Source organism: Nilaparvata lugens, chromosome 12 (assembly GCF_014356525.2).
Source record: "Nilaparvata lugens isolate BPH chromosome 12, ASM1435652v1, whole genome shotgun sequence".
Lineage (NCBI taxonomy): Eukaryota > Metazoa > Arthropoda > Insecta > Hemiptera > Delphacidae > Nilaparvata > Nilaparvata lugens.
In genome coordinates, this window is record NC_052515.1 from 26,339,893 (window position 1) to 26,367,623 (window position 27,731).

At 36.1% G+C, this 27,731-nt stretch overlaps 1 protein-coding gene across 1 annotated transcript in view; it reads right to left on the reverse strand.

Annotated features, from left to right (window-relative positions):
• LOC111045057 (fat-like cadherin-related tumor suppressor homolog) overlaps window positions 1-27,731 on the reverse strand; it is a 763,395-nt gene that overhangs the window by 638,933 nt on the left and 96,731 nt on the right. Inside the window, 2 exon segments of the mRNA XM_039439274.1 lie at window positions 947-2,191; window positions 2,194-4,352. Of these exon segments, the coding sequence (XP_039295208.1) occupies window positions 947-2,191; window positions 2,194-4,324 (3,376 nt within the window). The 5' untranslated portion in view covers window positions 4,325-4,352.

Below are 27,731 nucleotides of genomic sequence, written 5' to 3' on the forward strand. Positions count from 1 at the left end.
AATATACAATACTAAAGAACAGGGAATCTTGAGATGGGAAGATGAATACCGTATGTATCATGTAGAATGGAGATGGGATGTGGAAAATGGATGAATGAATGGGATGAAGAATGGAAAGGAAGAGAGATTAGAATATGTGTCATGTGGTGCTCTAGGGTTGGACAGACTCAGTCATTTTCTCTATAAGATACTTTTTGAATGACAGGATAAAAAGCCCGCTCGGCTCTCAATGCATCTAATAGAGTTGGGAAGTTTATTCCATTCACGACAAGCACTGACAAGGAACGATTTGGAATAGATAGTAGTTCGATGATTAGGTATCCTGAGAGTATTTGCACCAGTTCTATTATGGAAATCGTCTATCCTCTTACCATCGGAAACAAATTTGAAATCATTTTTAAAATAGTTGGGAAGAAGTTTGATTATTCTGAAACGTCTCTGATCGGGAAGCTTCAGGGTAGAGCTAGCAATGTGTGCTGGGGTGATATGTTCATGGCGTTCAAGAGAGTAAACAAAACGTAGACAATAATTTTGACAGCGCTGCATTTTATCATTGAATGTAACTTGCATGTCATTGAGAACCGAGTTGCAGTACGTGAAATGTGGAAAAATCAGAGATTGGACCAGTAATAATCGTATACTTCTAGGAAGGACATTTTGCAATTTTTTTCAGTGAATGCATTGCTGAGAAAACCTTTCTACAGATTTTATTGACTTGTTCTGACCAATCGAGGTTGATGAGAGATCGCAGTTTTTCATCTGTATTGAAGACCAATTCATTTTCGATAGAATATCACAGTTTTCAACAAATCAATAGATATGTACTCGAGAACAAGAATATTTCATTCAAAAATAGTACATGAATAAAAATATAAATAATAAATCAAAAATTATTCAAGACAGCATGCAACTAATTACAAAGGAAGATTAGCAAGAAGCGTCCTACCTTCATCATCAATGTTGAAATATCCAATGCCATCCCCAGCTCTGATGTAGTATCCAATCCTCGAGTCATCTCCGGGCAGATCGGCGTCCGTCGCCCTGATGGTTGTTACCAGGGTGCCAATCGGCTGATTCTCCAGCACTGAAGCCGCCACTACGAAGTCGTCGAATAACGGCGCATGCAGATTCTCATTGACATCGACCACTTCAACCACTAGAGTCGCCTCAGACGTGAGAGGCGGTGAACCGCGATCGGTCGCGCGAACTGTTAAACTATGGACCTGTCGTTCCTCAAAATCTAACCGTTTCACCGTGCGAACCGTTCCCGTGAGATGGTCGATCTTGAACGGTAGATACACCTCGGCTTCCCCGAACAAACTGTAGGTTATCTCCCCACCGTGACCTAGATCGGGATCGGTTGCTGACACGGTAGCTACCACGGTTCCTTCCGGGATATCCTCGCGAGTCTTCACCGAGTACGTACTCAAACTAAACCTTGGAGGGTTATCGTTCACATCATCTATACTAACCCTCACCAGGGCATCTGAATGTAAGGAAGCTGGATCTGACATATCCCCTCCACAATCTCTAGCCCTTATCTTCAACTCATACAAGTCTTGTTTCTCTCTATCCAAATTCGCTGCCACATAGATCATACCCGACACAGGATCAACCTTAAAATCATCAGTATCCGTCACCAATGAGTACATGATCTCCGCGTTCCTCCCTAAATCTGCATCACTAGCGTTAACCCTGAATATAACCGTCCCATTCCTTGCGTTCTCTGTCACCCTGAAACTAGCTAAAGTCCGTTGGAATTTGGGTGCATTATCGTTAACATCCAACACATTAACAGGGAGCACTTTGTAGGTAGATTTCATAGGTCGACCCAAATCTGACACAGTTACATTCAAAAGATACTCAGTCTCCCGTTCTCTATCCAAAAACCCGATAATTTTTAATTCGCCTGTGTCAGGGTCCAACCGGAAAACAGAGTCTTCATCACCGGATGATATACCAAAAATAAGCTTCCCATTATAACCCAAATCACGATCCCTCGCTCTCAATTTCGTCAATACCATCCCCATGGGTGCAGATTCGTTAACCTCCAAATGAACCGGAAATGTGAGCCATTCAGGGGTGTGTACATTTTCACCATACCTTGAAGGCATCATTGCAAATTCTTCCTGACTTGAAGGGTTGTTATTTTTCTCAGCTGCCGCTATAACCTCAGTCAATCTCCTAGCTACCCCGTATCACGACACTGAAAGTTACCCGTATCATCTCCACTATTACTATTAGTCATCACCCGTTTTGTGTTTACAAGCTGCATACGTATACTTGTGACGTCAGCAAAATGCGTTCCATCTGTAGCTGTCACATTTACAACTCTCTCACTCACACTCACATCAGCCAAATCACAGGTCACAGATAACACCCCTGATGTACTATCCAAAGAAAAGCAACCATCCTCATTACCGGATACTGTTCTATAACTGATGATATTCCCTGCATCGAAATCAATCGCTGATAACGTCATTATTTCACTACCAATGGGTAATAACCTGGGAACGTTACCATTGCAGTCAACTTTCTCAAATTGGGGACGATTATCATTGACATCTCTCAATATTATCCTCAACTGCATTTCTGTCTGTCTCCTGTAGGGTACACCCCAATCTGAAGCTCTGATCCTGAGTATATACTCTCGCCTCATTGATTCATAATCTAGTACCTGAGTAGTGCGCACGCTGCCTGTGAAGTGATCTATCTCGAACGGCACAGGGTTTAGGTTGGCAATACTGTATGAGATGTAGGCGTTCTCTCCGGAATCTCGGTCACGTGCGTTGACTTTGATCACTGCGGCGCCAGCTGGTTCATTTTCATTGATGGTTACATTCACTTCAGCGGCCTCAAACAGGGGGTCATTATCATTTGCATCCACCACATTGATTTTCACTTTGGCCGATGATTGCTTACGTGTTCCCGCGTTGCCTTGATCTATAGCTGAAACGGTCAGTGTGTAGAACGCTTTTGCCTCTGCATCTAACGGCACCGCAGTGTACAACATGCCTGTGTCAGGGTTGATGTTGAACTCATTACCCTCATTACCTCCGACTATCTCCAAGAAAACCTGAGCGTTTTTCCCTTGATCTGCATCGGATACTTTCAATCTAATAATAGGAGAATTCACGGGTGCTGTTTCTGGGATATCCACCTCATAGATTTCCCTATCAAAAACTGGTGCGTTATCGTTGAGATCTGCCAGATGCACAGGGACATACTTGTAGGTTTGTCTAGGAGGTGTCCCACTATCAATAGCCCTCAACGTGAGATTGTAACCTTGTGGTGCAGTCTCCCTATCTAACAGCTTCAACACCTCAATATTGAACTCATCAACTTTCGATTGACTCCTAGTTATCCTAAAATGCCCATCGGGATCCCCATCAACAATTTCCAACGATTTGATCTTCCCATGGATACCTTCATCCCTATCCAACACTCTGACAATCGCATAAATATCAGTGTTTGAATTTTCTACAATATCTGGGAGGTGGTGAACATACATTTCTGGTCCGTATAGGTTCACTTGCTTCACTATGATTCTCAACTGAGCTGCACTGGGTTTCCCCCCACCCTTCAACACACTCCCCCTATCCTGTGCGAGCACTGTCAACTGGTGTAACGATCTTTCAGAGTATCGGAGGGGGCGGGTGAGGGTTACAACACCGGTTGTAGGATGTACAGCGAATTGTTCAGTGTCTTCTTGGAAGCTGTAGTACAGTTCCCCATTCCTACCCAGATCTGCATCCTCTGCGGATACCCTGAGGATGCTCTGGTGTAGAGGAACATCCTCGGATATTGTTTCCTCGTAGTCTGTGGGGTAGAAGAGAGGGTTGAGATCGTTTTGATCGAGGACAGTTACGATGACAGTAGTTTCGGCGTCAACTACCGCAGTCTTTTTGCCATCTCTCTTAGTAGCCGTCGCTCTAACCTGCAACACATACCTGTCTTTCCGTTCGCGATTCAACACATCAGTGTTCCCTGTTCTAGTCCTGAGTAGGAGAAACCAAAAATCCCCCACCAACCGTTCCTCAGCCTTGAAGAACTTGTCGCGATCGCCGTTCACTATCTTGAACCGAACTTCCAGGTCTTCTTCACCCCTCTGCACGCCCATCTTTTCTTCGGGCGTGACGAATGTTTTTCCCATGGCGTTCTCGGGGATGCTGACATTGTAGGACTGGCGCGTGAACTTGAACGCGTCCGAGAGGACAAGAGAGGAGGCGTCCCGGATGTCATCTTCGGCCGGGTGGGCTGTTGGCAGTAGGAGGGCAGCGACAATCGATGCAAACCATAGACTGAGCCATCGTGTCGCCATCATATGGTGACAAAGTGGCACAACGTCACATCTGCAACAACAAATTACAACTAATTTATTTTTTATTAACTTATTCACAATGAAAATGACACATGGAATAACATTGGTAGATAAAATAATAAGGTGGTTTTTGTACTATTTCTCTTCCAAATTTATAGGTGACAAAGTCCAAGATAAGGTTACTATAAAATCACTCCATTTGTATGGGCTATTTTATGAAAATAAATAAAAACAATATAAAATGTTTCAAATAAAGAGGTAAGTCATGTTTTTATTAACAGATTATACGTTTATTGATAGTTATGGACGATTATAACACAATGTACCATTATCATAGAACATTTGTCACTTTGGACATGGAAGAGAAACCAACATGGAAGTCTGAGATGAATAGTATCATGGAACAGAGTATGAAGCTTATGAATTTCACGGGGTTCCACTTAGTCCACAGAGATGAAAAACTGACAGCATGTTACTACACTAGCAGAATAATATTATATACAGATTTTCAAGTCATAACCTACATTATATTTGGACAATTTGAGACATAATTAGGAAATTGAAGAAGTTTTGGGAAATAGGCTGTTTTTTCTTTTCCGACTATTGTTTTGTTTGCTCTATCCAGTAAATAAAATCAACAGTGGAAATAACTAGCTATTGTGTATTTTGTTATTTTACAAAACTGTAGTAGTGTGTCAATTTATGATGACTGTTGAACCTCAAATGGTGTCGTTTTTTGAGTGTAGAGACATTCCGATACGTTTTGGAAAGCTGTAGGGAAACGCAATACAATGTCTAGTTTTGGATAATGAAATTCCTACAAATCAACGTGAATACGCTAGAGCTATCCGTGTTTACAGTACAGCAAGACAATCGTATTGTGTTTTGAATTTTACCAGATAAGATATTATGATCACGTCGAAAGCATATGAATTCAGAAAGCAGTCTAGTCAATTCATGTAACAGTTTTGAGCAGGAAGCCTGTTGTTGTTTCAAACTATTGAAATTTTTGAACTGTTATTCATAATTCAACAATCAAGGATGGATGGAGAACAGTTCATGTTGTCGAACTATAAATAATCCATAGTTAAATAATCACAAAATACACATAAATTGTCTATATTGATCACATCTATATATTAACCACATCTATGAGTTATTCTTGAATAGACAAACAAAAATGGATCAATTGTCAATTTATGTAAATATAACTATATTCTCGAGATCACTAAATTCACGTCAATTCATGAGAGATCAGTTCTGGGTCGGGGAACCTATTTTTCTACTTCAGCAGTATTTTAATTTTAATTCGTGGATTATCAAACAAAAAATGGATATAAATGGAGTCATATACATCAACTACATAGAATATTCCCGATGGAATACATTTATAGAGAATATTACAATATACAAGAATAGATAGAATACAATAATTACACGAATTAGAGAAGTAGGCCCACCTATACAATATACAGTAATACAAAGAAATCAATAAAATGTAAAAATATAGTTCCCCTCTACAACGTATCAATCAGAAGCGAGATAGAGATGGAAAATAAGAGACCGTGACAGACAAGATAGAGGAAAGCAGGTTGAAAAAGGAGAAAAAACCATTAATACACCCTCATGTAAAAAAAGGTTGACATAGGGATGAGAGAAATATTTCATGAGGAAAAAGTGTTGAAAAGGGAACAAGAGGACGGGCATTTTTTGCTCGGATGAAAGCTCAGTTCTCAGGTATCCTTTTGTGGAGTTTGATGGACGGACGGATAGTGACTGACAAAGCTGCACTACAACATATCAGCTCATATAACATTTATAGTTCAGTGTGACCTTGGAACTCGCTTGCCTAGTATTGATACAGAAAACTTGTAGTAGTAGTTTTTAGTAGTACAGAAGTATTTGTTTCTTAGAAGTAGTTAGAAGTAGTAATAGTGCTTTCGTAGTAGTAGTTTGATACAGAAAACCCATTGAAAGATTCGAAACTGTTAAGGTTAACGGTACTATGAATTAACGTTTATCGGTGACAAGCAGTCAGTCAAGACTATAGTGAATTGCTGGTGAATCTGCTAGACATTGCTCATGTTCGAAATATTGTCTTGTTAAATAGTTGAAATGTAATGATCATTACTTAGAATGAAACTAAAGAGAAAAGAAGTGGATTTAGAGGACAGAACTAAATTCCAAATCTATCTCTCTGATTCCTGATGTTGATGAGGCCTTTTATAACACAATATTGTGGGGGAATAGTGAGTTATTCGATATGAAAAATGGCTACGTTTTAAAACGTAATGATTTTCTTTAATTGGGAATTGGTTATTTGTCTTAAAATATTATCAGAATTCCTGTATCAATGAATGATTTTTAATGATGATGGTTTCTCGATCCATTACGATCTGTGGAGTATTAATACACGGTTTCGATGTATTTATAACGACATGCTGTCAATTGTTCAAGTAAATAAGCAATTTTGCCAACTTACTAACTGAAGTACTTTCGAAAGGTAAGCGATCGAGAATGTTTTCTTGGTTAGGAAGAACATGTGGGTTGGCTTTTATTATATGATCAAAAAGTTTGTTTGATTAAAATATTTACCAGTTCATTAAATGTGTTATTGTGTTAATGTGTTGGTTAATGTGGTGGCCTTATGAATTTCAAACTGTTCTGTTGTATTTAATGCATGACATTCAATCATATAAAAAATCTTCAACATTTCAAACACAGAAAATTCTGGCTCATCACTCATTGCCAAGAAACACTCCTCACCACTGATTCAAAGCTTCAAATTTCGGGCTTTGTTTGAGATACGAGAAAAAAATTTTATACATTATAAATGATTCTCGTATGTCCAAGTACTCAATAGAGTACAACCATAGAGGAAAGATAGCATGAGTACATATCCCATGGTATAGGTCTTCTATGTTCCAAATTTCTAGCCGGTTATTTGTTAAGTCAAGCTGATTACTGTCTATTATTACTGTTTTGTTAGGGTGAGAGTGTAAGAATGGCACAGTATGAGAGACTACCAGCGTCACACAGCTCCACGACAAATAACTACTAGGACTATTGGCTTGAGTTAACAGTGAAATTTGAAACATAAACGCCCTATACAATTGGATATTCTTATATTATGAATTCTCTACAGTACAACACACGAAATAAAAGAGCATTGCACACTGTTACTGATTCTAAGGCCCGTTTGCACAACAGCCGGTTAAATTTTAACCGTGATCAATTTCAAGACAACTAATCAGAGAAGGCCTTTTAGAAAAGACGGCTTCTCTGATTGGTTCTCGTGAAATCAATCACGTTAAAATTTAAACCAGTTAAAATTTAACTGGCTGTTGTGCTACCGGCTCTAAGTAGAGTAGAAAGTTCATGAAAATATAACACACCAAATAAAGAGATCATCATAATAAACTAAATTCTTTTTAACATCAGAATAAACTTAGTTCCGAAGTGGAAAGTGTAAATTTAAAGTATTGTGCTGACTATAACCTTAGTGTCCGGTTTCCCATTAGGGAACTTTTGACTATATACGGCGAGGTGGAACTACCCTTGGGTCTCCCCACCATTCAAAGCCATACGCTAATAATAATAACTAAATGAAGAGATAAAGAGGTGGAGTGGTTGTACACTATTGAAGAATTTAAGAATAGAATAACTGATTGTAAGAATAGTAGAAAATTCATGATAACACAACACACGAAATGAAGAGATGGATATACACTATTAATGATTATTTCGTATAATTTTTGTATTTTACTATAGGCCTACACTGGGATCATATTTATGTATCTCCACAATCGCATGCTTTTCCAACTTTCCGGCTGGCGATCGTGTGATCAAGCCGTAAATGTGTGTTTAATTATTGTGTATTTATAGTTTAATGGAGAATAAAAGCATTTTTTTATTCTATTCTATCAATGATTCTAAGAACAGTGGAAAAAACATGGGAGTACAACACATGAAATGATGATTTAGAATACCTGATACTAATACTACAAGACAAACTCTCCATGAAACAGCCCGAGGAAGAAAAAACTCGCGAAAATCCCCAACAAATTCCCACCGAACCCACAAACCAGCCACAATATTCCCAATAAAATTCCCCACTTTCCGATAATGCACGTTAATATCACGAACGCAACGGATCCAGGGATTTGAAACCCATTAGGTTTCAATGTTTCGCCGAATCTTTCCGGAAAATCCGTCAAACATAACCTCAAATAATCGAGGACCATTGTGAGAGAGTTGCGTATCATAACCTCGTTTATAGGCCACGGCTTAGTGGACTACAAACAAGTATGGGGTTTATAACATGATGTAGAGCTTTGTATATATGTAGATCCGAGTTATATATGGATATCATGTGACAGGTCTCTTTTGATTGTGTGTTGCATATGCTCTGCAACAAATGGAGGCTCTCTGTCGCTCTCTCTCTCATTTTCTGTCACTCTCTCGCACTCACTCTCTCTCATTTTCTGTCACTTACTCTCATACCCTCACTCTTTCTCTCTCTCTTACCCTCTCAGTCTCTCTCACACACACTCTCTCTCTAGAGTTTAGGGTTGTGTGGTAGAGAGGACTAGGAGTCCTAACTCCGCCCTAATAAAGGCATATAATCAATCAATCTCTCTCTCAAATTCATCTATAGTTTTGCTGTATTGTAAGCTATTGTATATAAGTGTATAAGCCAGTATATATTGTAATCTACATAAATAAAGTACTCAATCAATCAATCAATCAATATTCTCCCTTCGTCACTCTTTTTGTCAATGTTTTTCTCGTTTTTTCTCTCTCTCATACACACACTCTCTATTATCTCTCTGCCTCTTCCACTATTGTAACCTACAGGTCATCTCACACACACACACACACTATCTCTCTCTCTCTCTTCCCCCCTCTATTCAGATCACTATTCATATCACAGATTCACAATCACAGATTCATATCACTCAGTCCCTCTCTCTCACCCACCTTAACCCACATGAAATTGTGTCATATTGTATCATACCTAAGCTTCTGTTACGCTTGCCCATCAATTATTCATTTTCAGTCTAATTAAACTACCCCTCTGGAGCCGGAGGGGAGGGTTTGAAACACCCCCCCTTATTACACACCTCCCCACCGTGACCAGAGGTCAGTTGGAAATAATCAAATGACAGCCGAAGTTTGAAATATCACTGCGTTATTATTGAATTTGCATGTGTGGTGCTTGCAAATGAAAGAGAGTGTGTTCTGATTCGATGGAAAAATAGCTATGGTAATTTGACTATAGAAAAATCACAAGTTGGTTTGACTAGGTAAATTTTTCTTCATTCCTAATTCATTTCTGTAATATCATTTAGAAACGATAGCATAAGTAGATATCCCATGGTATAGAGAATTTATGTCGCTACTTTTACTGTTATCTCAAGCCGATTACTGTCGATTATTGTCAATTTTTACTGTTTTGTTGGGGTGATAGTGTTTGAACGGCACAATTTGAGAGACTACCAGCGTCACACAGTTGCATAGGGGAGTACTACGTGAACTATCGGCTACGGATAACAGTAAAAGTTGCGACATAAACGCCCTATACCATGGGATATCTACTTACGCAATCGTTTCTCTATGGTAATATCCTAGTAATGTATTTACCAATTAACATCGATAACTATTGATACTATTTACTGTTCTTAGTAGTACACAACAATAGTATATTTCGCACCTAGAGCATGAGATTTTTCCGGCTCGAAATCGGTTTTCAAGTCCGAGGACTAGAAAAGATTGAGAGCCGGAAAAACATTTTTGCCCGTGGTGCGAATGCTATTTTTCGCCAAACACAAAAATAAACAATATATATATATATATGAGAATAGTTGTTTACTAAGCACTTCTGAAAGCAGAAGTGGAAGGTGAAGCAGAAAGTGGAAGCTCTAGCAAATATGAGGTAATCTGAATATCAGGAAATTGTCCAAGTATTTTGATTTTTTATTCTGATTTGTCTAAATAACCTAAAAGATGATGTTCAATTATGTGAGAGGTTGAGTTTATACTTTTTTATTCTTTCAAATGACAATAAGATGATATAATTATAAATGTTTTAATTATTGAACATGTTATTGGACTGTTTTTTGATCACCTTTCTTAGTTCCATGTTAGCGGCTTGAAAGGGTACTTTTTCCGGCCTAGGCCTGTTCTGACGTCAGACGAGAGTCGTCTGCAAACAATGTCTTTCAGATCTACGTAGGGACTGGAAAACAGCTGCTTTCTGTGCAGTGTGGCGAAAATAAATTATTCAATGATCAGTTGATTCTTTACAAATGACGTTAGTCAGAGAGATTGAAAACGACTTGATAATGTCAAAACCACTAATTTATTGAAGTAATTTGAAAAACTAGTTTCAGTTGTTACACTACTATCAATTTCTAGTAAACTGATAGCTCAAATAGCAGGATATATGGTGTGGGTGAAACCCTATGATTGGCCATTAGCTGTTGACCAATGAAGGTTGAGCTCTACTGTCATTGGCCAAGGCTAGATACGCCAAAGTATTCCGAATATGTTCGGGGATCCGTTGAATAACAACAGACATATGCTTCGCGTGATCTTATTTGGAATAAAAGGGCGTGTCTAGTCTCAGCCAATGGCAGTAGAGCTCAACCTTCATTGGTCTACAGCTAATAGCCAATCGTAGGGCTCCATCGCTTCACCCAAATTATAGATTCTGCTGTTCAATTTTCAAGCTTACAGTTTACTAGAGATTGATGATGGTACAACAACTAAACCTGGAACTTCAAATAACTTCAATAAACAAGTGGTTTTGAAAATATCAACTAGTTTTCATTGAATAATATATCGGGGCACCGAGCTTCGCTCGTTATTTATTTATTGACTTTTGATAAACCGAACACAATTCTTTAAAATGATTGGGGAAGTACTAACAGGCACAGCCCAAAACTGTTTCTTTCCAGAATTTTGATTTATACATTATAAATAGTCCAGAAAGTAGGTTTATGTTCCATACACTTGAATTCAGGTTCAATTTTCTGTTCAAACATTTTGAAAACAAAAAAATTATAATTTGGATTATATACAAACCAAATTGAATAACAAAATAACATTCACTAATCACTTGAAATTGTCAAATAATGATCAACTTTGAAAATTATGATATACTCTGGTTTAGGACGGTTATCATGTCATGTCAACAAATCAGATTATGTTGATCAAATCGATTGAATTGTCTAGCTAGATAGAATTTCTCGCTGATTGATTATGATTACACAGCTGGAAAGAATTCTGTCTCTTTCCCACACAGGCACACGCATCTTCTGTTATCGGGAGACGACGAAATTATCATCTGTTTTCCAAGGATGAATTATCCTATTAATGTCGTTCAGCGAGTTTTCCAAAGAGTGAGACCTAGTGCAATCGAATCTTTATATCATAAACCTGGTATGTTCAAAATTCCGTGGAAATCGTTAGAGCCGTTTTAGAGATCCGTAAAACATAAATAACCAGATATAAAAATAGCCAGATATAAAAATAACCAGATATAAAAATAACCAAGATATATACAGAAATTGCTCGCTTAATATAATAGGATAAAGCTATCCTAAGAAAAACTGCGATAGGCTTTTCTTACAAGTAGGCTAGAAGCTACGATATAGAACACATGAGGTATTTCCACTAGGTCAAACGATCTAGCCTTTTTTGCCTGACCCAATTTCGTAGCAAAGTTCACATATGATGGCAGTGCCTTCTACAATAGCTCATTTCCTCCACTAAGAGAGTTCCTTGGGGAGCGAGCAAGGAAAAAATAGGAATGAAAAGGACGAAAGAGAGTAGGTTGTGAAGACGAAGAAAAATAACACAAAGAAGAAGAAGAAGAAGTGGAAGAAGAAGAAGAAGAAGAAGAAAAAAAAGAAGAAGAAGAAGAAGAAGAAGAAGAAGAAGAAGAAGAAGAAGAAGAAGGAAGATAAGGAGGAGAAGGAAATAAATGTAGGACGAAGAAAAAGGTGAAAAACGAGGCCTTATTGCATACAAGAGAAGTGTAGCAACGTTATGGGAAGAGATACACGGAGCTGACAAAATAAAAAAAGAGAGAAAAATAGAAAATAGGAAAGAAAGGTCGAAGACAGCGTAGCATGTATGGTGAAAGGTAAGAATGTCATTATATTGGAGCAGTCGCCCGTGGCATTCTACTGATCTAAATGATTCCCCTTATTTTTTATTCTTTTTTGCCTATCGTTTGTCTTCGTTACATTGGACCTCTTGGTTATTTTCCACTATTTTCTACAATTTTTTCTAGTTTCATTCTTATTTTCACACATAGTTTTCCCTCACTTTTTCTCCAGAAGCTTTCACTAGAATAAATAAAAAATCGATCAAAAATTCAAATAAAATTTTCAGGACCGGTTGCACAAAAGCCGGTTAAATTTTAATCGACAATAATTTCAAGTGTATTCTTGTAAATAAGAATAATCAATTCAATTCCAAAATGAAAAAGTTCAACTGACTCTATATTGTGTTTGCACTTGGGGAAAAAATTATATATTTTTTTATTGAGAAACTAAGAAGCACTTATACTATGATCTTATGAAAAAAAACCTTCATTCACATGGGCTACTTTTTAAATTAATAAAACAATATAAAAATTTTAAAGCACCCTTTATTTTTAAAAAACTTTAAAATAGTTTGACAACTAGGTTTATAACCTGACGATGGTGTGACACCGAAACTAGTTGTTAAATTATTTTAAAGTTTTTTTTTTTAAATAAAGGGTGCTTCAAGATTTTCATATTGTTTTATTAAGATCTTATTATATGAAATTTCATTTTTCATTATGATGTTTTAGCTAATACAAGAATTTTATATGAGGTTCAAGTGGGAGAGAGGGCCAACTGTGCCCTGAGTCTTCCCTGAGAATTTGATATAATGGCAGCCAAACATTTACAAAGACTACGCCAAAATAAATGAAATTGGAAGTTTGCTACCGTGTTACCAAATAGGCAAGCTTTTTATTTATTAGAAACATTGAAAGAAAACAATATTTTATGATATTATAAATTACATTAATGACTCAAATTATAACTCAGAAACAAATCGAGTTATCAACTGTAATTTGGAGGAAAAACTGTTAATCATTGATATAATTACTTATTCAAAAGATTTCTAACATTCGAATAGGTGCGCCTTCCCTATCATTACTGGAACATTTCCTTGTATGCATAACTGACTCCTCTTTTTCAGTTTCTGAACCCACAACTCAAGAAAAGCTCCCGGATCAACTTCAACCACAATTTTGAGAAAACTACTCAAAAATTAAGAGCGTTGCTTGAGAAGTTCCATCATTGTAATACAATTCTGTAACAAATCCAGACAATATCGACTACAATTTGATGAGGTTAGCTCCTTTTGGAGACGATATGCTACATGAATACAATACTATATTTCGCTCCTAGGGCCGAAAATGAGACTTTTCCGGCTCGAAATCGGTTTTCAATTGCGAATCTGAGGTAATCTAAATATCAGGAAATTGTGCAAGTATTTTTATTTTTTATTCTGATTTGTCTAAATAACCTAAAAGATTATGTTCAATTATGTAAGAGGTTGAGTTCATACTTTTTTATTCTTTTAAATGACAATAAGATGATATTATTATAAATGTTTTAATTATTATTGAATAATATTAATAAGTTTTTTGATCAGCTGTTTTAGCACACTTGAAATTTGGCCAATCTGAATGTCAACTTCAACAATGCTTGTTGTCGACTTCGGAAGTTTAGGTTAGAAGTTCTATCCTACTCTGAAAATCGAATTTGAATAGTTTATAATATATATCTTATCTGTATTTCATTCATCCAAATAAAATGATAGTATATTATTGCAGAATACTTTATTCAATTCTAGAAGCATAAACTGATTCCGTTTCATAAACTATTTTGTAAACACGTTCACATCAAATCAGAATCAGCTGACTTCAAGGCTATTTTACAGCCCTAGGGCCGTAAAAACTTTACCGGCTTGGTCAGAAAACAATCACTTTCGGCCTCCATATGACGCACGAAAACCAGCTCATTACATCCAAGTGGGGCGAAAAATAATTATTGATATAACTCTATTCATGAGATTTCAATAATACAAATAGGTGCGTCTTCCCAATCAATCCTTCAACATTTCACTGTATACAGTACACAACAAACCCTCATTTCCCAGTTCCTGAAACAGGAGTACTACTCAAGAAAGACCCCGGATCAACGGAAGCAAAGGAAGAATCAAGCTACATTGAACGAAAGCCTAAGTTAAACTCTCTCCCTGCCCCTTTCTCCTTTCATCTTTCAACTCTGCAATCACTCCCTCCTTTCTTTATTTCCGGTTTTATTTGCTAGATGAAAAGCGCGCCAAAACGAGGTCAACCGACTGCGCGTCTCGGGAATTCGGCGGGAAAACTCAATTTTGAGGTTAGGTTCGGGTCGGAAATGCGCGGGAAAAGTAGAGAAGGACGGAAGATGAAGGATTGGCAGCAGAAATAGAAAAGGACCGAAGATGACTGGAGTATAGTCGAGAGGAATGGAAAAGGACGGAGAATGACAGAATAATAGACGGCGAGAGAGAAAGAGAAAGAGACGGAAGAATTTATAGTCGGCAGAAATAGAAAGAGACAGAGAATGACGGAAGATTGATTTGTGAGCCAGCCGAGCGAAGTGATAATTGCATTTATTTCTATCCTGCTTGGATTTACCGACATTCTTTTCAAACACTTTTCTTTCATTTACTGCCGCCACAAGAGAGTTTATTTCTGGAATCTAGAAATCCATTCAAGCCTTTCCTTGTGGGTATTGTGTGGTTCAAGATGAAAATTGGGGAGTGTTTCCTGTATTCGTAAACCCAAATAGGGTTCATCAAGTTTAGTATTGTGAATAAGGTGATCTCATCCGTTCTGAGTGTATTGAACCATAGAGATAAGATAGCATAAGAAGATATCCGATGGTATAGTCGTTCATGCTCCAAATTTCAAGCCGATTTTTTTGTTTCGGCCGGGTGACAGTCTAAAGGTGCAGATATACGTATAGATATACAAAGCCAAAGTACTTCAGAATGGACGTGTCTAGTCTCGGCCAATAACAGAGCTCTCTCATCCTTGATTGGTCAACAGGTAACGACCAATCATCGTAGAGCTGCATCATCACTATATAATTATACTGCTGCTCAATGTTTAGATAAAGTACAGATATACGCGCCGCGAACATGAGCGATTCACTTTTAATCAGCTGACTATATCTGTATTTTTACAGAAACGGTAAGATACTGATATAAAAAGCTTGGCATTAGCTGATTAAAAGTAAATTGCTCATGTTCGCGGCGCGTATATCTGTACGCACCTTTAGAACGGCACAGTATAAAAGTGAGAGACTAGCAGACACATAGTTTCACGAAAGAGAACTACACGGACTATCAGCTTGACAGTGAAATTTCAAACATGAACGACCTATACCATGAGATATCTTATTATGCTATATTTTCTCTATGATTTTACTAATTTTCGCAGAAAAGAGTTTCTTAAGGTGCATACAGACTTTCGCTCTGCTCCGCAATCGAACGTCACTCGAGCAGATCGATTGATGATCGACCGGGGAGCAAGAGTGGAACGCGAGAAGAGCTAACATCTCCCGTACCGTTCATGATCGGAGCGATTGCAGAGCGAGTGCGGAGCGTGTTGGAGGAGCGTATATCTGTACGCACCTTTAAGCAAACAGTACTGTACTCAATGACCTGTGATATAAATTTTGATGCGAACGTGATAAGAAACCTTCAAGACAATTCCTTAATTTTGAGGTTGATAAGAAATTTGTACATCCATAACCAATCTACTACAAAAATGATTATTAGATATAATTATATTGTGATCTAACAGGCTTGAATCATTATTATGAGTAAATACTTTTTACCTACACTACATCCAATCAACACGACTTCAGATTGTCAAAATCACTAATTTACAAAAACAATTAATTGAGATATTAGCATAGATAAACAATAGCGTATTACACTATTATTTCTCTATGATATTAGTTTCAGTTGTTAAACCATTTAGAATCTCAAGTCAACTGAAATCTTAAACATAGATCAGCAGCAGTATAATATAGTGAGGGTGAAGCTTTACGATTGGTCGTTAGCTGTCAATCAATGGAGGATGAGAGAGCTCTGTTTTATTCGCCGAGACTAGACACGCCCATTCCAAAGTACTTTCTCTTTGGCTTCACTCATACTATGTAATAATTATATTCTGCTTCTCAAATGTTCGAGCCTTCAGTCTATTAGAGATTGATGATGATAATATAACAACCGAAACTAGTATCTCAAATTCTTCTCAAGATTGATGGTTTTCACAATATCAGGTAGTTTTCTTATTCAAAAATAATTCCATAGTACTCTTTTTTCGAAATAACTTTTTAATTTGAAATACAATAAGAACTAGATTCGGTATGTTCAATCCATTTTTTACAGACAAATCAAGTAGCCCCAATAAAATACGTTATAAGGAAACAAGTAGTTTTACTTTTTGTGTAGTTGAGAAGTTGATATTGTGGTAATTATCCATATTGAATGAAAAAGACTTGGAAATTGTCAAAAAATCACTTATTTATTGAAACATAGAAAGACCGGTTCCGGTTATTACACCATTGTCAATCTCTGATAAACAGAGTAGTTAAACTCTGATAAAATCTCAGTTTTAAATTCATATAACAATTCACAATATCATGTAGTTTTCTTAGTTTAAAATGATTCCATAGTACTCTTTTTTGGCAGAACTTTCTCATACAAAAAACAATAAGAACTAGTTTAATCCATACCGTAGATAGTTAGTAGTTTAACTCTGATAAAATCTCTGAGTTTATAAGAGATTGTCAATGGTGTAATAACCGAAACCGGTCTTTCTAAGTATCAATAAATCTGTGGTTTTTTGACAATTTCTTAGTCTTTGTCAGTTAACAAGTAGTTTTCATGAAACAGATTTCTACCATAAAGTAAAGAAATATTTCTTTATTTCTGTCTTTCATTTTTAATTTCTTCTATTACTTTCTTATTTATTTTTTTACAGATTATATCTGTCATCTCTGTTTCTACGTATCACATCACCTTCACAACAACACAGAAAATTTATGACAACGTTTTCTAATATGTACATTATTTGTAACGATCAATCTCATCCCGTCATTTAAAATCAAAACTGAATAACGGCTTTATATCCACTAATCATATTTCATTATTAGTGATACATCATGGATGATTTATGAATTTTTCAACAATTCATCGAGTTAATGAGAGTAATGGAGTGCTAAATAATGGAGACTCGGCGCAGAGATATTTTTTCCATCTCTGAAAACACGACGAGATGAGTAACAAGCTTTAAAATTACGATAAAATAATTGAAATCCATCTGAGCGTGATAATTCAATGCAGGGTGGAACAAGCAAGGCTCTGCCAACTTTAAATATTTAATAGAAGCTGAGTTTAATCCGAACTGACGTACTGCCTCGCTCATCACTCGAACACAATTCTCTTTTTAATGATAAATGAACTAACGTATTAATAAATTAATTTACAGAGAGGGACAGCGTGTGAAAGAGATGGATGGATAGATGAATGTGAGGAGAGTGGGAGAAGGAAGAAATTGAGAGAAAAGAGGAAAAATGAGACAGAGAGTGAGTGGGTGGAGTAATTTGGAGTGAGAATCAGAGGTGAAGGAAAATGAGAAAAAGTAATATAGATGGAGGTGGGTGAGGGAGAGATAGTAGACGAGGAAAATAGAAGAAGAAGAAGAAGAAGAAGAAGAAGAAGAAAAAGGAGAAGAAGAGAGAGGATGAGGAGAAGACGGAAAAGAAGAAGGAGGAGAAGAAGAGGAAGAAGATGAAGATGAAGAAAAGAAGAAGAAGATGAAGAAGAAGAAGAAGAAGAAGAAGGAGGAGGAGGAGGAGGAGGAGGAGGAGGAGGAGGAGGAGAAGAAGAAGAAGAAGAAGAAGGAGGAGAAGGAGAGGAAGAAGATGAAGATGAAGAAGATCTCCCGTACCGTTCATGATCGGAGCGATTGCAGAGCGAGTGCGGAGCGTGTTGGAGGAGCGTATATCTGTACGCACCTTAAGCAAACAGTACTGTACTCAATGACCTGTGATATAAATTTTGATGCGAACGTGATAAGAAACCTTCAAGACAATTCCTTAATTTTGAGGTTGATAAGAAATTTGTACATCCATAACCAATCTACTACAAAAATGATTATTAGATATAATTATATTGTGATCTAACAGGCTTGAATCATTATTATGAGTAAATACTTTTTACCTACACTACATCCAATCAACACGACTTCAGATTGTCAAAATCACTAATTTACAAAAACAATTAATTGAGATATTAGCATAGATAAACAATAGCGTATTACACTATTATTTCTCTATGATATTAGTTTCAGTTGTTAAACCATTTAGAATCTCAAGTCAACTGAAATCTTAAACATAGATCAGCAGCAGTATAATATAGTGAGGGTGAAGCTTTACGATTGGTCGTTAGCTGTCAACCAATGGAGGATGAGAGAGCTCTGTTATTGGCCGAGACTAGACACGCCCATTCCAAAGTACTTTCTCTTTGGCTTCACTCATACTATGTAATAATTATATTCTGCTTCTCAAATGTTCGAGCCTTCAGTTTATTAGAGATTGATGATGATAATATAACAACCGAAACTAGTATCTCAAATTCTTCTCAAAGATTGATGGTTTTCACAATATCAGGTAGTTTTCTTAGTTTAAAATAATTCCATAGTACTCTTTTTTGACAAAACTTTTATATTTGAAATACAATAACAACTAGTTTCGGTATGTTTAATCCATTTTTAACACTGACAAATCAAGTAGCCCCAATAAAATACGCTATAATAAAACAAGTAGTTTCACTTTTTGTGTAGTTGAGAAGTTGATATTGTGGTAATAATTCATATTAAATGAAAAATATCAAGAAATTGTCAAAAACCACCTATTTATTGATACATAGAAAGACCGGATTCGGTTATTACACCATTGTCAATCTCTGATAAACCGAGTAGTTAAACTCTGATAAAATCTCTGAGTTTTAAATTCATATAACAATTCACAATATCATGTAGTTTTCTTAGTTTAAAATGATTCCATAGTACTCTTTTTTGGCAGAACTTTCTCATACAAAATACAATAAGAACTAGTTTAATCCATACCGTAGATAGTTAGTAGTTTAACTCTGATAAAATCTCTGAGTTTATCAGAGATTGACAATGGTGTAATAACCGAAACCGGTCTTTCTAAGTATCAATAAATCTGTGGTTTTTTGACAATTTCTTAGTCTTTGTCAGTTAACAAGTAGTTTTCATGAACAGATTTCTACCATAAAGTGAAGGAATATTTCTTTATTTCTGTCTTTCATTTTTCATTTCTTCTATAATTTTCTTATTTCTTTACTTACAGATTATATCTGTCATCTCTGTTTCTACGTATCACATCACCTTCCCAACAACACAGAAAATTTATGACAACGTTTTCTAATATGTACATTATTTGTAACGATCAATCTCATCCCGTCATTTAAAATCAAAACTGAATAACGGCTTTATATCCACTAATCATATTTCATTATTAGTGATACATCATGGATGATTTATGAATTTTTCAACAATTCATCGAGTTAATGAGAGTAATGGAGTGCTAAATAATGGAGACTCGGCGCAGAGATATTTTTTCCATCTCTGAAAACACGACGAGATGAGTAACAAGCTTTAAAATTACGATAAAATAATTGAAATCCATCTGAGCGTGATAATTCAATGCAGGGTGGAACAAGCAAGGCTCTGCCAACTTTAAATATTTAATAGAAGCTGAGTTTAATCCGAACTGACGTACTGCCTCGCTCATCACTCGAACACAATTCTCTTTTTAATGATAATGAACTAACGTATTAATAAATTAATTTACAGAGAGGGACAGTGTGTGAAAGAGATGGATGGATAAATGAATGTGAGGAGAGTGGAGAAGGAAGAAATTGAGAGAAAAGAGGAAAAATGAGACAGAGAGTGAGTGGGTGGAGTAATGTGGAGTGTGAATCAGAGGTGAAGGAAAACGAGAAAAAGTATCTAATATAGATGGAGGTGTGTGAGGGAGAGATAGTAGACGAGGAAAATAGAAGAAGAAGAAGAAGAGAAGAAGAAGAAGAGAAGAAGAAGAAGAGAAGAAGAAGAAGAAGGAGGAGAAGAAGATGAAGAAGAAGAAGAAGGAGGAGAAGGAGAGGAAGAAGATGAAGATGAAGAAAAGAAGAAGAAGAAGAAGAGAAGAAGAAGAAGAAAAGAAGAAGAAGAAGAAGTAGGAGAAGAAAAAGAAGAAGAAGAAGAAGAAGAAGAAGAAGAAGAAGAACAACAACAACAACAAGTGCGAGTAGGAATAGGAGAATTAGGAAAAGAGAGAGTAGTTTCGATAAAGTGGGAGAAATGAATAAGGATAAATTAGGAAATTTGATTACTATGAGGAAAGGCAGGGAGAATAAGATAGGGAAAAGAGAGAGAGAGATAAAAAATAGATAAGGTGCTAATTGAAAAAAGGGATGAACAAATAAAAGAGTGATGAAGGGGGTGGAATGTATCAAAGAGAATAAATTGAAAGGAAAATGGAAAAGTGAAAGTGAACAGGTTGAGCATGTAACACAATTGAGAGAAGAGAATTAGGAAGAACGAGAGGAAGATATAAACTGATTAGAGAAGAAGAAAATAAGAGTAACAGAGATAGATAGTTTCAAAAACTGTTTTCACTACAGGAACGTTGCTCAACCAATTAAATATTGACAGTGTAGCTGAACAAATTAATTACAACTGACAAATTTTCGTTGAATTCATTTATATTTATTACAAAACTTAATTTACACTTGCTATTTTATTTGGAGCATTCAGTGATCCGGTTTTATGAAATTCTATGATTGTGAATGATTTAATAATGTATTTTGATTGATGATTCATTAATATAGGGAATCATCTCTATCTATCATCCGTCTCATTACCCACTAGAGAGCCTACAGCTCATGTGGGCATCATTTTCAGCAAAGAAAATTTCAAAAACATCATACTGCACTTAGTATAATAATACTGTAGTTGAGTAGTTAATATTGTTGTTAATACTAGGTTGTTGACATTGTAGTAAATATTGTATACTAAAATTTATAATAAAAAATATATATTAAAATTGTATATAATATCTATATTTTGAGCTATATCATTTGATAAATTTGGCTAATAACAACTTTGTTGTGTTTTTTCTTGTAATATTGTTGTGTTGTTTTTATTTTTTTTTCTATTTATTTCTGTTACAAACAAAATACATTTCAAATAAAATAATACACACTTTTTTTCCATGCATGGGCAAAATACCTGTGTGCAGGAAAGAATAGCATCTGAATAGTTCATAATGACAATAGTTCATAATAAGTTAACATAATGAAATACATGACAATATATGTGAAAGATGGAAAAGATTGAAATGAGAGATGGAAAAATGAAGTATGAAGTGAAGAAGAAGAAGAGAGAGAAAAAAATGAATTAGGGGCAGAAAACTCACTGTCAAGTCAAGAACAAAAGAAACGGATCAGAACAATGGCCAACCGACTCTGCATGCATTAAGGCTAGTCTTATCAAAAAGTATAATAATTTGATTTAAGAAAATCTAAAATTCTTATCCTACCAACCTCCAAAAGCCATCTATTAATGTGGCGTTTGTATACGCCTATGGATCGTGTTTCAATTTCTTTAATGTGGCTTTAATGTTCATGGGAAACAATAAATTCTATTCTATTCTAAAAAGTAACCCGTGCTACGCAAGGGTCTTATTAGAAAACTTGACAAGCTGAAAACTTGAACAATTTAAAATAGGTCTTTAACCATCCTCGGTAATTTGAGAACTTAACAGGTGTTTCAGGGAAACAGGAAATTTTGAAAGTTAAATAATTTCAAGAAAAACAAATATTTAAATAGAGTTTTTCATATCATTCAATAGTAAAAATAATGCCATTTTAGAAAAAATAATACCGTAACATTTATTTTTTGAAGATGACATCTTGCAGCAGGTGTGTTCCTTTTCTACGCGAACATTCCTGTAGTCTCTTCATCACATTGTCCATGGTTTGACGTAACATTACAACTGGAATTTGAAATCGCTTCTCGAAACTTTGCTTTCAATTCTTCCGTTGTTGCAGGATTGAAGGCCAAGATTCGAGAAGCAGTTTCAAATTCCAGCTGTAATGTTACGTCAAACCATGGACAATGTGTTGAAGAGACTACAGGAATGTTTGCGTGGAAAAGGAACACACCTGCAACATCTTCAAAAATCTGGTGTGGCGCACTCACACAACTTTCCTTGCTGTTATGAAAATTTATCACCTGACGCTAGTGTTCCCGCGCATCTCAAGTCTACTATTCAAAGATTTGAGTCAGCTGGTGACAGGGCAATAGCGCTGGAGACACACATGAGGTCTGCTATCACTTCATAGTGAATGATTTAATAGAATCAACAATAATTTGCAATTGAATAATCACATTTTCTCGAATTATTTTCCATTTTAGGTGAAAATGTTACTGAACATTAATTGTAGAGATTTTCATGCTCAATCTACTCCACTTGATTTTTTTGTTTCAATTGTATCTGAAGCCTGATAATTGGGAATCTATCTGCATTGATGGGGCGGAGCTCCTGAAATTTTTACAGATATGGGACTTGTGGCAGTTGATAGAGCTTATCGATGACTATTTTAGGTATGAATTTGATCAAAATCGTTGGAGCCGTTTTTGAGAAAATCACGAAAACCCTGTTTTTGACAACATTTTCGCCATTTTAGCCGCCATCTTGAATTGCATTTGATCAAATTGTTCGTGTCTGATCCTTATAGTGAAAGGACCTCAAGTTCCAAATTTCAAGTCATTCCGTTAATTGGGAGATGAGATATCGTGTACACAGACGCACATACACTCATACACACACACACACACACACACACACACACATACAGACCAATACCCAAAAAACAGTTTTTTTGGACTCAGGGGACCTTGAAACGTATAGAAATTTAGAATAGGGGTACCTTAATTTCTTCGGAAAGCAATACTTTCCTTACCTATGGTAATAGGGCAAGGAAGTAATAGTCTATAACCATCCTCGGTAAATTGAGAATCTAACAAATGTTTCAGGGAAACAGGAAATTTTGAAAGTTAAATAATCTCGAGAAAAACAAATCTTTAAAAAAAGTTTTTCATATCATTCAATAGTAAAAATAATGCAATTTTAGAAAATAATACCGTAACATTTATTTTTTGAAGATGACATCTTGCAGCAGGTGTGTTCCTTTTCTACGCGAACATTCCTGTAGTCTCTTCATCACATTGTCCATGGTTTGACGTAACATTACAACTGGAATTTTAAGTCGCTTCTCGAAACTTTGCATTCAATTCTTCCGTTGTTGCAGGATTGAAGGCCAAGATTCGAGAAGCAGTTTCAAATTCCAGCTGTAATGTTACGTCAAACCATGGACAATGTGTTGAAGAGACTACAGGAATGTTTGCGTGGAAAAGGAACACACCTGCAACATCTTCAAAAATCTGGTGTGGCGCACTCACACAACTTTCCTTGCTGTTATGAAAATTTATCACCTGACGCTAGTGTTCCCGCGCATCTCAAGTCTACTATTCAAAGATTTGAGTCAGCTGGTGACAGGGCAATAGCGCTGGAGACACACATGAGGTCTGCTATCACTTCATAGTGAATGATTTAATAGAATCAACAATAATTTGCAATTGAATAATCACATTTTCTCGAATTATTTTCCATTTTAGGTGAAAATGTTACTGAACATTAATTGTAGAGATTTTCATGCTCAATCTACTCCACTTGATTTTTTTTGTTTCAATTGTATCTGAAGCCTGATAATTGGGAATCTATCTGCATTGATGGGGCGGAGCTCCTGAAATTTTTACAGATATGAGACTTGTGGCAGTTGATAGAGCTTATCGATGACTATTTTAGGTATGAATTTGATCAAAATCGTTGGAGCCGTTTTTGAGAAAATCACGAAAACCCCTGTTTTTGACAACATTTTCGCCATTTTAGCCGCCATCTTGAATTGCATTTGATCAAAATTGTTCGTGTCTGATCCTTATAGTGAAAGGACCTCAAGTTCCAAATTTCAAGTCATTCCGTTAATTGGGAGATGAGATATCGTGTACACAGACGCACATACACTCATACACACACACACACACACACACACACACACATACAGACCAATACCCAAAAAACAGTTTTTTTGGACTCAGGGGACCTTGAAACGTATAGAAATTTAGAAATAGGGGTACCTTAATTTTCTTCGGAAAGCAATACTTTCCTTACCTATGGTAATAGGGCAAGGAAAGTAATAGGTCTATAACCATCCTCGGTAAATTGAGAATCTAACAAATGTTTCAGGGAAACAGGAAATTTTGAAAGTTAAATAATCTCGAGAAAAACAAATCTTTAAATAAAGTTTTTCATATCATTCAATAGTAAAAATAATGCAATTTTAGAATAAATAATACTCTAACATTTATTTTTTGAAGATGACATCTTGCAGGTGTTTTCCTTTTCTACGCAAACATTCCTATAGTTCTCTTGATCACATTGTCCATGGTTTGACGTAACATTACAACTGGAATTTGAAATCGCTTCTCGAATCTTTGCTTTCAATTCTTCCGTTGTTGCAGGATTGAAGGCCAAGATTCGAGAAGCAGTTTCAAATTCCAGCTGTAATGTTACGTCAAACCATGGACAATGTGATCAAGAGAACTATAGGAATGTTTGCGTGGAAAAAAAACACCTGCAAGATATCTTCAAAAAATAAATGTTACGGTACTATTTATTGACCGAGCGAAGTGAGGTCCAAGATTCAAGTGGACGGTTTGGCATTCCTCTTAATGTTTAAATGTTTATATGTTGCGCATTTACGGCGAAACGCGGTAATAGATTTTCATGAAATTGAAATTTATTCATAACACTGACAATTTACAAACAAAAGTAAATGAACTTAACAAATCAGTACAATAATTTTCAAAAAATAAAAAACTAAAATACATAATAAAATATCATCTTCTAATTCTATTTATATAAATGAAAATAATTAAAAACTAACAAAAACATTAAGTAGCGTCAGAGTTATGATTAAGGTACTTCATAAGCTATTAGCTGAGTTGAAGTTACCTATTATGAAAATTAAACTATTTGACCTTTGCAAGAGACAGAAGCCTCGAAAAAAAAATTAACAGAAAATCTTTGTCTATTCACAGAAAATGAATTGAAAGGAGTGAACATTACAGAAGTTATTTATAGAAACCGAAAAGTATAATACAATCCTAGGAAAATAAATAAAGAAGAATTTGTGGACATATACATTTATATATTAATTTATGAACTAAAGTCATAATATATTAATTGAAAAAAAAATAAAAATCCTGAGACAGAAAAATTGTTAGACAGGTAGCCTATTGTTCCTTTTTTAATTGCGCGTCGACGTATATACAAGGTTTTTGGAAATCTTGCATTTCAAGGACAATATAAAAGGAAAAAAGAGCCTCCTTCATACGCAAATATTGGAGTAAAAATCAGACTATAGAATTATTCATTATAAATCAGCTGACAAGTGATTACACAGATGTGTTTTTGGGAGAACCAGTCTATTACTGTATTTGTATAAGGTCTATAGTTTCAATCAGGTACTTGTGGATGAGAAAACTGCGTGAGGTCTACTGTTCACAGGGCTACTAGTTCTAAAATGGTATTATTTTATTATATCAGTCGTAATCAGACCTCCGTAGAGTGCAGATCGTAGCGAATAATTAGTGTAGAGTAGTATTAGTAGTGAAAGTGGAACAAGTTGTGTCAACACCAACTGTCAACAACCAGCAGTCCAGTCAGCAGTTTTTCACAGTGAAAACTACTCAACGTTTTTTTTTTCTGAGTGAAAAGTGTGTCACCAAATTTTTCGTTTGAACATTGCTCTCTTTAAAAATTAGGTTCTGTTTCTTTAAAAAAACATTATCAACCATCAATAAATTATGGTGTTTTGGATCTATCAGCCTTAAGATGATCCATTCGCCAATAATACGCCAACAAAACTACCACCATCCGCGCAGCTAGAATACGAGGAAGAGGAGGAAAAGGATGAAATGAATATGCCTCCCGAATTGCCACCGAAAAGTAAAAACGATAGCGGAATACGTTTCGAGGTACGTTCTCTTAAAAATATACAAGAGAAATTTCTGAAATGGGGGAGTGAAATTTTCTTGAAAAAGAAAGTATCCAGAGAGGACTATGATTCGTTTTTAAATGTGTGCAATGAACTTAACATAAGTATCGAAAGAATAGACGTTAAGCAACATATACAAGATAACAACGCGGAAATGTTTGGAAAAATTCACACTCTGGAGCAGAGTGTGAATAAACTAGCAAGTGAAGTTGCAAAAAGCCATAAAGCCGATCTCATTTGCTGAGGCCGTGCAACTGCCAAAGAAGAGGACCGCACCTTCTACATTATCGAGTGCCGCCTCCACTGCTGCAGCCAGGGAGTCTCCGCCCCGGACCAAGAAGCTGTCGCCCAAGGAGAATGTGATCATCCTGAAGCCAGCAAAAATAAATGGAACGGAAAAGGAACAAAGCGGAAAAATTCGAGAAACAATAAAGAAGAACATCACCCGTGAACAAAATTTGAACATTAAAAAAGCTGTTGATGTCCGTGGTGATGGCTGTTGGTGCTTCACCCAAGGGCCAATAAGGAAAATGTTTTGGGTGATAAGGTCCTGCAACATCCAAACATAAAGGTAAGCGAGCCACAATCCAAATTGCCAAGAATAATTCTGTATCACGTCGCTGCAGATATAACTGCTGCTGAATTGGCAAACGATGTGTATGAGAGAAATCTCGAGTCATCGTCACTGAGTAGGGAAAATTTCTTGAAAAACTTTAGGCCGATTTTTAAAATAGGACCGAAAAACAAAAACACCGTGCACTGGGTAGTGGAGTGCACTGGTGAATTAAGAAAAGAATTTATTAACAAATCGCGGATTGGTATTGATTGGAGGGTGTGCCGAGTTGGAGACTATGTTGCCGTCTCTCGTTGCTTCAAGTGCCAAAAAATTGGACATATCAGTAAGCATTGCACTCAAGCACAAAACACCTGTGCTCACTGTTCCACTACAGGACATGATGTTAAAGAGTGCCCTAATAGAGACAAAAAGCCCTCATGTTTAAATTGCCGCAATGATAAAAAAGCTTTCGATCACAAAGTAGGTGACAGAGAGTGCCCTTCCTATCAAAAAGCGTTACAACAAATAATT